Genomic DNA, 14496 nt, shown 5'->3' with positions numbered 1-14496 from the left:
GGAGAGGGCAGTTGGGAGGCACCCTGCCTGCATGGGAGGGCAGTTGGAGGTGATCAACCCTGCAGGAGAGGGCAGTTAGGGGTGGCCAGGCTGGCAGAGGAAGAAAGTTGGGGGCAAACAGGCTGGCAGCAGAGTGGTTAGGGGGTGATCAGGCTGGCAGGCAGAAGCGGTTAGGGGCAATCAGGAAGGCAGGCAGGCAAGCAGTTGGGAGCCCACCGGATCGGGCCTAAACGGGCAGTCGGACATCCCTCAAGGGGTCCCATATTGGAGAGGGTAACAGGCTGGGCTGAGGGACAACCCCCCTCCGTGCACGAATTTCATGCACCGGGCCTCTAGTAAAAATATAAAAATCAATAAAAACATGCATTTTTTAAAAAGACCTGTCTGCTTCATTAAACTCCTTACATAGTAATCAACATTCACTGAATTTACATTCAGAAGTTGCCATTAGTAACCTTTAAACATTCCTAAATCTACCTACTGTGTCTTTCTCATTTTGCTTCTCTAATGCCCAGCTGCCAGGAGCTGGTACAATCTATCTTCCTGCTTCTATGAATAATTCAAGGATAAGTCCTCCAGTGCCTGGAAGTCAGGCCGTATAAGAAAAATCACATATTAATAAAATAGAACGAGCTCCAGTTATGAAAGGAGAGCTAATAGTATTGAGATCATCTGAATGTTTTCTATTTTAATCTCTGGTACTGTCAATGTGCTCGCATCATAGGCATCTGCCTGGGGTGGGGTGAAGTTACTCAACAGCCACACTCATTCCTCCTAAACCCCCAAGATCTTCCCAGCAGCAGGCATTTTCTTTCCTTTCCCACTTTTTAAAAGTAATAAATACAAATTAAAATACCCTAGATGTGCATTCAGTAAAAATGATACGCAAGGCTCCTCGCTCAAACTCCCCAGAGGCCTCAACTGTTGGCAGTTACATGTGTATGTTTTTAGACCTTCCCTTGTGGTGCACAGACAGACAGACAAATATGGCTGCAGGGTTTTCTTGCCCCCAGTTTAAAATTAACTCAATTTTATTTTCAATAAACAACAAAAACTTTAGTGAAGTAAAGTACACTACTAATTGGAATTTTTACAAAGTAAACATATCTCTGTTACAAGCACATGGATTGAAAAATAGAAAATTAGTTGAAGACTTTATTAAATATTTCTTTTGTATCTGCTCCTATTTTTACTAAGCACGTTCTGCGCGTGTACACACACACACACACACACACACACACACACACACACACACTTCCCCTCACCCCCGCCAAGGATGTCCCACAATATAAGGACTATTACACTATATGAAGAATGTTATCACTCTGTTACAACATTTAAATACTATAAACCTACATTTCCATAGCATTTTATGCTGTTTATAAATTTGATTAGCCTCTTTTAATGGTGACATTTGTAACTACATGGCTATGTTAAAAATTGTTTAAAAACTTTTAGAAAGATGGGTTTATACCACAATACAAATAGCAAAGGAGAAAGCTAATGGGAGGAGGCTGCTTATTTTGCAATTTAATTCTTTACTGCACCCCATAGGCTCCCACCCATATGCATTTAATGTGAAAGCACATAGTTGGACCCACCCCCAGTATCTACAGCTCATCTTCCAACACTAATGCCAACAATCACTTTATAGCCTGTGTTTAATTTGTTAACTCAAATGCTATATTAGGTCATACTCCATTTTAAACTTCCCTCTTCCTAACAAAAACTAAAGGTTTCGGGGTGGGGTGAAGAAGAGGAACACCCAACCAACTGAGCCACACTTCTTATATTTTCTTAATAGGGAGATGGGAGGAGAGACCTGGTACTTTGTGCTCTCCCACAGCTGAAACGGACACTAACTGTACTTATTGGTATCCAGCCACAGAGCAGCCCTGTAACATGAAACATGCCTGTAAGACCAACCACAGCATAGGGACACGGCCATGGTCTTGTTTAGCAACCCACTTAGACCTTGGAGTAGATTTTCAGCCAGAGTCTGTGAAGAGCACCTGTACTGGATGCTTCCTTTAAAAAAAATTAATTTCAGAGAGGAAGGGAGAGGAGGAGGAGAGAGAGAGAAACATCAATGATGAGAGAGAACCATTGATTGGCTGCCTCCTGCACACCCCCCACTGGGGGTCAAGCCCACAACCAGGGCATGTGCCCTGATTGGGAATTGAACTGTGACCTCCTGGTTCATAGGTCAACATTCAACCACTGAACCATACCTGACCGGGCTGGATGCTTCCTGATCAATTATTCAATCAAAGTTCTTTACTGTGAGAAACCAGGCGTGAGAGTGACTCTCCCTAAAAGGCTAGCCAACCAATCGGGTCAGTAACCACTACTTTCCAAAAAAGGTAGCCTTTCCTATTATTTTTCTTTTTTAAAAATATATTTCTTGATTTTTAGAGAGGAAAGGAGAGGGAGAGAGAGAAACATCAATGTGACAGTGGAACATTGTTCAGCTGCCTCCTGTATGCCCTCTAACAGGGATTGAGCCCGCAACCCGGGCATGTGCCCTAACTGGGACTCCAAATGGCAACCTTGCGGTGCAGGAGACAACACCCAACCAACTGAGCCACACCGGCCAGGGTTCTTATATTTTCTTAATAGTTGGATTTCAAATGCCTCTGTCACCTGAAACAATCCCAAAGGAAAACAAGGATTTAGAGCCACAGGCATTTTATTTAACACAAAAATTACAGTGTGGTGTTCTGCTGAATTCCCTTTCAGCCTGGAAATATGAAAATGAAAAGGAACTTGTTGATTTTGTTATCATTGGATTTAGCGCTGGTGTCAGCAAACCATGGCCCTTGGCCTAAATCTGCCCAGTTTTTGTATGGCCCATAATCTAAGACTGTTTTTTAAAAAAATTTTAAAGGCTGTTTTAAAAAATTCGAAAGAAGAGGAGTATGTGTCATGACAGACTGCATGTGGCCCACAAAGCCTACAATATTTATTATCTGCCTTTTACAGAAGGTTAGGCAGCCCTTGGTCTATTCCGAGGAAGGACTGAATGAATAGGTGTGCACGTATTATTTGGCTTCCATGGATGGAGGGAGGGAGGATGCACTGCCATCCAAGGAGCCCCTCCCACTCCCAGTAACCACTACCCAACAGCTTCTCTCTGCTCCCCGAGTGCATTCCATGATCTGTCCATGAAAAGCCTACACAGCCCCCAAAGCAAATACTGACGCTAAGTGGCTATAAGAATGCAAAGCAGTGCTTAGTCTACTTCCCAGGAGTATAAATGAAGACAAATTCTCCAAGGAATCTAAAACAAAAAATTGGGGGTGGTGGTGGTGGCGATGGCGTGGTGAGAGGCCAAACTCATATAGTTATAAGACAGTACAAGTTCCCAACAAAAACTAGAATAAAAAGTTTATAAATTAGAATGGTTTTCACCTTGTAAATCATTCAATGAAACTCCTATTGAGCCATTATAAGGTGCCTGGCTTCTGAAGTAAAAGAGGTTTGAGCGCCTCACAATCTCTTCATTACAGAAATGTCTGTAGATAAAGGTGTCTTCCCATTCCCAACCGCAGGGGAACCCCACCTTCTCTCCAGGCTCAGGCTTTCTGGATGTGACCTCTCAAAGAGCGTCATATTAACGACATGGAAATTGCATTCGACCATAATGTAACTATTGCACCTCATTTCCCAGCACCTAGCACAGTCTCTGCCACACAGTAAGAACTGTAAGAGTTATTGACCAAGGCATGACCAACAGATAGCTTTATGGCGAAGCTCCTGCATCATTCGTTTCATTTTACAGAAAGTGAATAATCCTTTTAGAACAGATTCAGTTCATAAGATAGCATTTGGCCCACATTTAATTATTAAGTGGTGGTTACCTCTGAAAAGGGTATGTTTATGGGGAGGAACTCATACATTGCTCTATAGTTTTCTACATTATGAGTCTTTTATAGTGAGAACTATATTCATAAATTACTAGCAGTGAAATAAAAATACTACAAGTGTTCCTGATTTGTAGGATAAAGAGGATAAACTAGACAATCTTGAAGGTCCCTTCTAATTCTATGATACTGTAAGATGATGTAGACTATGTTAGATGATGATGTAGGCTCTGTGTAAGATACAGTGTGGTTAATATCTTGCTCTAGTACTTGAAGGAAGAGAAATGCTGGTACACATCAGAGCAGTAACAATGGGGGAGGGGGACAAATGGGCTGATACTCAAAGTGGGTCAAGTCATCTAAAAGTCTTGCCGAAACCGGTTTGGCTCAGTGGATAGAGCGTCGGTCTGCGGACTGGAAGGTCCCAGGTTCGATTCCGGTCAAGGGCATGTACATTGGTTGCGGGCACATCCCTGGTGGGGGGTGTGCAGGAGGCAGCTGGTCGATGTTTCTCTCTCATCGATGTTTCTAGCTCTCTATCCCTCTCCCTTCCTCTCTGTAAAAAATCAATAAAATATATTAAAAAAAAAATAAAAGTCTTATCACTTGTATTACACCAAGCAGACAGAAAGAACTCCATGTCTCAGTGGCAGTCTAGTCTGAGCACTGAAAGCCTCAGTTCCCCTGACATACTAAGCACGGAAAGACTGCTTTCGGGGTAGGAGCAGGGCCAATGAGAGAGTGGTCGGTGAGGGTGGGAGGACAGTGATTGTAAGGGCTGCCAGGGACCCACTGTGTCACATATCATTATGAACAGGAGGGGCTCTAGAAAAAAAAAAAGAAAGAAAAAAGTTCACTGCTCTCAGCAGCTTGGAGTAAGAGAACATTTTGCTTTCTCTGAAATGGGAACATTAAGTGGAGAGCAAGGGCAGTGAGTACAATAAACATTTATTGAGAACCCATTATATGCCAAGCATTGTGCTCTGAGGATACAAAGATTATTAAGATATGGTCTCATAGGAAAATCAAACATGTCAATATAAAACCCTGTGATTAGTATCCTTTCTAAAACTAAAAAACAAAAATACAGAACTATGAAACATCTGGCCCTAAGGGTTTCATAGAAAAAGAATTATGGACCTGCATAACTTTTATTACTTAAAGATCACTGATAGCTATTATTAATAAAAAACATATAGACTATTATTACGTAATAGTATATAAACTATTGTTTTAAATGGAACAATTGTTTCATTATTGAAAGATCACCAGCAAATACTATTAATCTGAAACATACGCTATTATTGACTGTTATGCTATCATTGTATACTATTATTAACATGAATATGCAAAATCAAGATGCTTTGTTAATTCCCTGGGAAGACTGAATAAAAGTATAACATGCATTTCAGTTTAAAAACATTACTGGAAACAAGCAAGCAGGTCTGACCCTTGGGGGACAGTAGGGGCCAACTTACGGATGTGGTTTCATTTCTATGTAATTCTTGGGAATGAAGCCATCTTTCCCATTGAGTTCTGCCTTGTACCAGTTCTGATCACATTCTTCATTCAAAACCTAAAAAGAAATAAGACAAGAAAAAAAAAATCAATCATGTCCTTTTCACTCTTAAAAGGGTAGCCACTAAGACAATTATGTTGCTGTTTAGGTTTGTTTGTAAAAGGTATTATTTGAAGTATTATAAGGTACATGGATGCAAGAAAAACTTCTTGAAATTTCAAGCACTATGTCAACCCTGATAGCTAATAAGAAAAAGAAATTGTCCCTGGAAATGAGAGTTCAGACTCCCAAGCATCTAACATTAAACCTTCAGGAGAACAGCAGAAGGGAGGGTGATGGGGAAAAGTACCAGATTAGTTTGGGAGTGAAGATTCTGGAAAACAGCAAACACTGATACTGCATTCTACTGAGTGAACACAGACTCGGAAATGGGCCCTGACTACTGAAGGTTTCCAGCTAGTGACTCAGGTAGATTTTCAGATCCCAAACGAGCGTTCTCTCCAGTCCCGCTCCCTGTGAGTTACACGGACAGGCTAGCCCAGTGGTCGGCAAACTCATTAGTCAACAGAGCCAAATATCAACAGTACAACGATTGAAATTTCTTTTGAGAGCCAAATTTTTTAAACTTAAACTATATAGTTTGTTATTAACTTAATTAGGGTACTCCTTCAATCACACTGTACGTGCACGCCCGCACGTGGTATTTTGTGGAAGAGCCACACTCAAGGGGCTGAAGAGCCGCATGTGGCTCGTGAGCCGCGGTTTGCCGACCACTGGGCTAGACCATGACTCTGTAATCTGTAGAGTAGTGTACGTTACAGGACAGATCTAGGTATAGATCTAAGTATAGAATCAAGGCCATGCTTTGAATTCTAGATTTCTAACAAACAGCGAAAGGCAGAAGGCATTTTTTAAAAGTTGGTAACTTAAAGGAGAAAATAGAAATGTGAGCCAAACTCCAAAATGGTGAACCCAGGGAAATGCTGATGGACTAGTAAGTGGTAGTCAATGCACACTATCCAGCGAAGTTCTAAAAGGAAGCTGGTAAAATTCTTTACAAATGGTTTATTCAAGGTGCTGAACAATGCTGTACTCATTGCCAAATTAGAACCTAGATTGCTTCACAGAGTATGATGTGTATGTACTGGCATTTCAGAGTGAGACAGGACTTTAGATAAGACTGAAAGCTAACCAGCAAATAGCCCAGCATTAAATGAGCCTCATAGATCATTCTCTCAGAACGGGAAGTTATGCCCTAAGGAGTTTTACAACACTGATGCTGGTCGACCTTTGGCCCTGCCTGTAGGCGACTGAGTGTGCAAGATAAAGTGGCAAATTCTGCCAGTGTGAATTTGAGAGCTCAGAAGAAAATCAGCTGCTGGTAAACCCACCAGCTTCCGTGGTGAAAATGTGTTTCTTTTTATCATTGCTTTTCCCTCAAAAAAAAAATTTTTTTTTAAATTTTATTAAGTACTATGATGATACAAACTAATATGTCAAAAAAATTCCTAATTTTTGTGCTGTAGCCAGCAGAGTTTTTCTGTTCTAGACAATTACAAAGTGCACACGGAAGATGATGATTTGGGAGCATCTTCAAGGCGCTTCCTGCGACGAGGACACTGGCACGTCTGAGCAGTAAGGCTGATCCACCAGTGTCACATAAAATGCTGTGACCTCGGGAGGCAGCTGACACCCCACACACGTCACAGCAGACTCAACAGCATGAGAGCAAAGGGGCCATTTTAAAAGCTGCTTAAAGCCAAGATTTTATCTACCGAAAAGAAGGGGTTGAGAAAAACTGTGGTCCAGCATTTTATAAAGCACCAGAGGCCCGATGCATGAAGATTCATGCAAGAACGGGCCTTCCTTCCCCTGGCTGCCGACACCGCCTTCGCTCCGGCCAGAGCTGCCTTTCCGCCTTCCCACACTGCCCAGAGGCCCGGAGCTGCTGGGGCGGTGCGGAATGCCTGCCTCCCGCCCCGTCCCCAGCCGCTTGGTGCCTGTATATGCAAATTAACTCGCCATATTTGTTGGGTTAATTTGCATACTCACTCCTGTTTGGCTGGTGGGCATCATGAAGGTACAGTCAATTTGCATCTTTCTCTCTTATTAGTATAGATTATTTTATAATAATAATAATAATAATAATAAACTTCAGGCTTATGAACAAGTTTTTAAAAATGTCTTTAAAATTCCTGAAACGGTGAGTTGTATACTAACTCTAAGATTTCTGGAAAGACAGAGGAGAGTCAGGAGGTGATTATGACCCATTTGGACATCAAAACAGAATAAGGTAATCACACGAAAAAGGTTACTTTTAATTTAAGGACAACTGTTTTATGGCAGATGTTCATACAGCAACACATTCTTCTTAACATTTTTACTAAGAGGCAAACCTGCCCCTAAAAAGTGCTCCCCCCAATTAAAACACACACACACACACACACACACACACACACTCACACTCACACTCACACTCACACTCCAGGGCAATTCCCAGACTTGGTACAAATTCAGAACTATGATTTTCTGCAGAACAAAATTATTACTTGGGCCTGGCTCAGTGGTTGAGTGTCGACCTATGAACCAGGAGGTCACAGTTCAATTCCCAGTCAGGGCACATGCCCGGGTTGGGGGCTTGATCCCCAGTGTGGGGCGTGCAGGAGGCAGCAGATCAATGATTCTCTCTCATCATTGATGTTTCTATCTCTCTCTCCTTTCTCTCTGAAATCAATTTAAAAAATATTTTTCATGTATCGGGCGTAATGTCACAGGAAAGTCATAGTATCCTGCCACCTGTGAAGAATAAGCCCAAGTTGCTGTTGGATGTGTTATTCACAGAGGAGCCATTCTTCAGGCGCTCTGCTCTCTTCACACCCAAAAAAATCTATTAAAAAAAATTATTGGGGGAGGGGGAGATAAGAACACATATGTAATACCTTATTAAATAAAGAAAAAAATTATTACTTGGTGTTTAGTATGCTTTTCTCCCCCAAGAAGGCAGGAAAATATGGAATTAATGTGTTTATTAAAAAAAAAAAAAAAAAAAAAGCCTAGCCAGTGTGACTCAGTGGTTGAGCATTGACCTATGAACCAGGTCAATGGGAGAAAAAGGGAGACATCTGTAATACTTTCAACAATAACGATTAAAAAAGAAAAAAACAGGTGTCCCTGCTAACTGCACGCCACCCTGGGAGTCAGGGACAGGTCTGTCCACCCACCCGCTCCACTGGTACATCAGCTTTCACATGCAAGCCTTGCAGTTAGGATGGCATAATTTAAAAGATATTTTAAAAAGTTTTATTCACGTTTAAAACAGCAAAGGACACAAATGAACATAAATGAGTCTGCTGTGGAGCAGAGAAAGGAACCAGAACTGTATGTGGACGAGTCTGCACCTACCTACAGAGACTGTTTAATTGGCTCTGGTTTTAGATGAACGCTCACATCCCTCACAAGTAATTTTTAAAAGCCGGTTAGAGTTCTGAGAATGAGGAAGCTGCTCCTGCCACCATTTCCCCACGACAGAAGGCAGGCAGCTTACCGTGTACTCCGTCAGTGCCTCTTAACAAATAAATGGCCGAGTTCAACAACCAATTTTCATTCCGTTTTGAAAATTCCAAGGAATGTTTTTAGCTATTACCCACATCTGCATGTTCTATTCCAACCTGCATTTTCCCTCAAGTTATGACTTTGAAACCACACAAAACACTTTAGTTTAACGGAAGCAGATTGATCAAGAGATGAGATTACGAAAGGAGGAAGAGAGAAGTTTCGATGAAGAACGAGTTTTTCACAGCCCCCAAAATAGAGGGAAGCAGAAAATAACACAGTGAGGCTTCAGGAACCCCTACAATGCGGACTTACCATCACTACTCTATGGGGAAAAGACACTCCCAGAAATAAAACTGTCTTCACCAGGGACAGCTCAGAGCAGCGGTCGCCAACCTTTCAGACCTCACGGACCACCGGTTGGTGACGGCTGGCTCAGAGCATTCCACATGTCTGTCTACTTGTCTATAGTATGTGATTCTGGTAACATTCATCGCTCCTGCCCCTGTCCCGCACTCCAACCTGAGACTGTTCTAAAGGCAATGCAAATTCCCATCTACACCAATACCAAATAGAAACTTTTCCATATAGTTTAAAAAAAAAAAAAAAGAAAGAAAGAAAAAGCCAGAGGTCGAAGGTTTAGGTCTCAGACCCATTAGGAGAACAAGACACAAGAGGATGAACACATGGGTTCAAACTCCATTTTCATCAACAATGAACTATATGTGACAGTGTGCCAATGACCATTCTCTGCATTTTGGTTTACCCAGCTACAAAGTGGTGACACTACCTGCCTCCAAGGCAACTGAGCAGATCCCATGAGAAAATGTAATAAGCAGCATAGCAATAGCACAGAGCCACACTCAAGCTGTCCTAGTGGACACCGGTATTCCCCAGAGTTACTCTGTTGCACACACATGAGCACTATTAGAGCTAACAAAACTCGGGGGGTTCTGGGGGGCGGAGTTTTACCTTCATTAAGTTAGGTATGGCTGATGTAATGCTGCCCACGGCACTGACAGCACACATAGTAACAGGCTGAGGGCCCTTATTCTGAAAACACATGATTCTGTGCTGACTCACAAAAAAGATTTTAAATGCAGAATTCAAGGATTACTATAGTTCATTCCCCTCCTCTCCCTTTTATATTAATACTGGGAGACAAGAACTGCACTTAATAGCTACACAAATAATAGAAAAAGGTGTCTTTTAGTAAAATGGTAGATAAGAATTTAGTTTGTAGGTTGCTGTATTTTGAAATATCGAGACATTTTCTTGCCTGACTAATCTGTAAACAAACAAGAAAAGGAAAATCATGATTTTTTTCTTTGTTAAAAACATAAGCTGTACAGTATGGAAGAGTAAGTAGTCCCAACAAACCTTTCAACATACACTCTAATTCTAACAGCTTCAACATTTCTTCAGGGAAAATTATTAAAAGTTTTATCAATTTGTGAAGCAATTTGTATAAAAGTATTTGTGCAGGAAAGATGGAAACAATTACATATTTAAGTTCTTACACACAGAAAATCCCAAAATACCACTTATAGCTGGTCTCTGCATCGTAGAATTCAACATAAACCAGCGAGTTTTCCCCAGCTCTTCAAAGGTCAGTCAATCAACCCCACAGAGAAAATACTAATATACTGCTATGACTTACAGAGGCTTTTAAAAGACTTACTCTCTAAGAAAAATTCTCTAGGGCCCGGGCTAGGATAACAGCACTGGGAGAGCCATTTAAAATCAGTTCTCTTCAGCTGTCTGTTGTATACTTTATTAGAGACTATCAGAACGCTCTTTAACTACTTAGGCTCCCTTAGTATGGATTACTGACTTGGCCTCAAACTGCATTGATTCATTGCTAACATTTTAAATAAGTGCTTTATAATCACCACCTCCATCTGTTACAAGTTTTGCTCAACATGAAAAACATCTTGGCTACGCTGCGTGTCTACTGTGTGTGCCAAATCATGAAAAACACCCACACTGCAGATAAGTTACTTTGAATTTTAATGAGGAGATGACCAACTTAAAGGTAGTTTAATAATTCAAGTTCCTGGTCCTACCAGAAACCTTAAATTGTTTATCCAGGCACACAGAGAGCAACAGTTCTCAAGTTCACATGGCCAGCCTAGTCTCCATGCTGAAAAAAACAACTGAAGAAAAGACACGCCAAGCACTGTTTGACCCAGTCAAGACTCTTGACAGGTAGTTTGTCCTTAAAGACCAGAAATTGAGAGGAAATAAGATGCATTTTTTTTTTAAATAAATCTTTATTGTTCAGATTACAATTGTTTCTCCTCCCCCCCCCCCCATCTCTCTCCACCACCCGGTTCCCACTCCCCCTCTGCCCTTACCTCCCCCGCCCCACCGCTGTCCTTATCCATAGGTGTATGATTTTTGTCCAGTCTCTTCCCGTACTCCCCACACAGACACCCCTTTCCCCCTGAGAATTATCAATCCACTCCCATTCTATGCCTCTGATTCTATTATGTTCACCAGTTTATTCTGTTCCTCAGATTTTTAATTCTCTTGACTTTTAGATTCACTTGTTGATAGATATGTATTTGTTGTTCATAATTTTTATCTTTCTTCTTCTTTTTCCTCTTTTTAAAGAATACCTTTCAGCATTTCATATAATACTGGTTTGGTGGTGATGAACTCCTTTAGCTTTTTCTTATCTGTGAAGCTCTTTATCTGCCCTTCAATTCTGAATGATAACTTTGCTGGGTAGAGTAGTCTTGGTTGCAGGTTCCTGCTATTCATCACTTTGAATATTTCTTGCCACTCCCGTCTGGCCTGCATAGTTTCTGTTGAGAAATCAGCTGATAATCGTATGGGTGCTCCCTTGTAGGTAACTAACTGTTTTTCTCTTGCTGCTTGTAAGATTCTCTCTTTGTCTTTTGCCCTTGGCATTTTAATTATGATGTGTCTTGGTGTGGTCCTCTTTGGATTCCTTTTGTTTGGGGTTCTGTGTGCTTCCTGGACTTGTAAGTCTATTTCTTTCACCAGGTGGGGGAAGTTTTCATTCATTATTTCTTCAAATAGGTTTTTAGCATCTTGCTCTCTCTCTTCTTCTGGTACCCCCATGATTCTGATGTTGGTTCGCTTGAAGTTGTCCCAGAGGCTTCTTACACTATCTTCAACTTTCTGAATTCTCTTCTCTTCTTGCTTCTCTGGAGGAGTGTCCTTGGCCTCTTTGTATTCCAAATCTTTGAGTTGATTCTTGTGATCCTCTAGTCTGCTGTTGGGTCTCTGCATAATATTTTTTATTTCAGTCAGTGTATGTTTAATTTCTAGTTGGTCCTTTTTCATATCCTCAAGGGTCTCATTAAATTTATCAGCCTTTTCCATGAAATTCTTGAAAAACCTTATAACCGTGGTTTTGAACTCTATGTCCAGTCGCTTGTTCTCCTCCATTTCTTTGGTTTGTGATCTGTTTCCTTGCCTCCTCATTTTCGCTGCTTCCCTGAGTTGGTAGGGTAGCTTTGTGTACTAGGTGTCCTATTGGTTCAACGGGTCAGCCTCCCAGTTACCTGAGGAGGACACCCTTGGTGTACCCTTGTGTACTGTGTGTCCCCCAGCAGGAGCTACAGTAAGGACTAGTTTTCTCCTCCTTTGCTTGGGCGGTTTTGGAGCAGTCTGACTGGAGCTGCAGTTAATTTGGTTAAGCTGTCACAGAACAGGAGCCTGGGCGGGTTTGTAGAATGTGCGGGGCGGGGCCTCAGGGTGGGGCAGGTCTCAGGGCGTCACTAGGCTGGGGCGTGGCAACCGGCGATGGCTGCCGTCAGCCGTCTCTGCCTTTCCGCGTTTCCAAGTCCCCGCGTCCCACGCTCCAGCACAGTAAACACTGATTGCTGGGTGCACCTCTGCAAAAAGTCACTCTCACTTTCTGACCCGATGGCCGAGAGTCCAGCTTCTCCCCGTAGGTGTCTGGGTCCCCCGCATGTCCCCAAAAACTGGATTTCAGAGTGATCGGGAGCTTGTCTCCCTTCGGGTTGAAGAAAAGTTGCGCGTCCAGTCGCCTGCCTCCAGCCCAATTCACGCCTCCGTACCTCACTCAGCTTTTCAGCGTCTGTGCTACTTTCTCTCCTTAGTTGTAAATCTACCACTCAGCCAGCTTTCCCGTGGTTCTGGGTGGTAGACGTTTTGTCTTTCAGTTGTATTTTTGAAATTGTTGTTCGAGGCAGCAGATTAGTTGTTTAACTTTGCCGCCATCTTGGTTCCTTTATAAGATGCATTTTTGAAGTTTTAAAACTCTCCTAATATTGGCAGGTTTATAAAATTGTGTGTAAACATCATATTATGCTGTTTTATTACATGGTTTAAGGAAAACCTATTCATTTAAAAAAGTATTTATGTAATGATATGAAATCAAGGGGGTAGTTTACGTTACGGTAATGACTTCTCTCAGCAAAAATACAATTATCTATGCCATGTTCCGTTTGAAATTGGCATTTCCACACAATTCGTTTCTTTTGGGATCCAGGAGTCCTAAATCCTTGATTTTTTTTAATGCTATTTTCTTTTAGGAAACAATTCTACTTACCAAACTAAAGAAATCCAAAGGGCATTTGTTGGTCAAGTCTACCTTCTGATTACTAGTGACACGATGGTGAGAGGTGCTAAGTTTTGCCCTTGAAACAATTTTAAAGGGAAAAGAACGAAAAAGAGGGAGGGAAGGAGTGGAGAGAAGGGAAGGGAAAAAATAAATCCCCAAACTCCTCAACTTTCCACTGGTAAAATCATTCATCACTTTCATACTGCTGCCATTTGAATAGTACCTCCTTTCCTGTTGCCCAAGCTAGATTTTTCTACCCTCTCGAAGCAGCCGCTATCAATGGGGAGGAGTGTGAAGGGCGAACATTGGATCAAGAGACCAAGGCCCACCAAATGTCCAGGCATCACAGTTTAAGGCTGAACTGGTTTTACCTCAATCTATTTAGTGCCCTACATCAGTTTCAAATACCATTGTTTTTCCATTAAAAAGTCTTAACCCAAATTATCCTTAGCTTGGCTCTGGCCATGACCTATTTGTCTGTCCTTCTCCCCCACTACTTCACTAAGTGAACTCTTCAGTTCAGTTAAGCCAGTCAACCTCCCAGCCTCTAAGCACAGTGTACTTTTCTCATGTTTTCCTTCTGCTTGGATTGTCCTCTTCCTTAGATATTTGGATCTTTCAAGATTCAGTTCAGAACTTACAACCTGTCTGGTCACTTGTCTCATTTTCATCTTTATAGTATTTAATGGAGGATCATGGTCATTAATAACATGTAATTACTTATGACATCTTTACTAGCACTATTTTGTACTAACCAAATTCAGGATATTTCTTTTCTGATAAATAAATCAAATGGGATATTCTTACCAATTTCTCCAGATTCAGTTGTCAATAAGAAAGCTGCTCATGACATTTTAAGAAAACAGGAAGATTTGCCCTGGCCGGTTTGGCTCAGTGGATAGAGCGTTGGCTTGCAAACTGAAAGGTCCTGGGTTTGATTCCAATCAAGGGCATATGCCTGGGTTGCGGGCTCGATCCCCAGTGGGGAGTGTGCAGGAGGC

At 41.7% G+C, this 14496-nt stretch overlaps 1 protein-coding gene across 2 annotated transcripts in view; it reads right to left on the bottom strand.

Moving 5' to 3' along the window:
* Window positions 1-14496, bottom strand: part of GRB2 (growth factor receptor bound protein 2) — a 58376-nt gene that overhangs the window by 7649 nt on the left and 36231 nt on the right. For both annotated transcript variants that reach the window (XM_079797137.1, XM_079797138.1), the window contains exon 3: window positions 5342-5439. In XM_079797137.1, the coding sequence (XP_079653263.1) occupies window positions 5342-5439 (98 nt within the window). The remainder of the gene's footprint in view (window positions 1-5341; window positions 5440-14496) is intronic.

The sequence above is a fragment of the Cnephaeus nilssonii genome (genome assembly GCF_951640355.1).
Source record: "Cnephaeus nilssonii genome assembly, chromosome: 19".
In the NCBI taxonomy this organism is placed as follows: Eukaryota; Metazoa; Chordata; class Mammalia; order Chiroptera; family Vespertilionidae; genus Cnephaeus; species Cnephaeus nilssonii.
The sequence above is the reverse complement of the archived record's forward strand: the minus strand, read 5'-3'. Positions and strand labels throughout refer to the sequence as shown.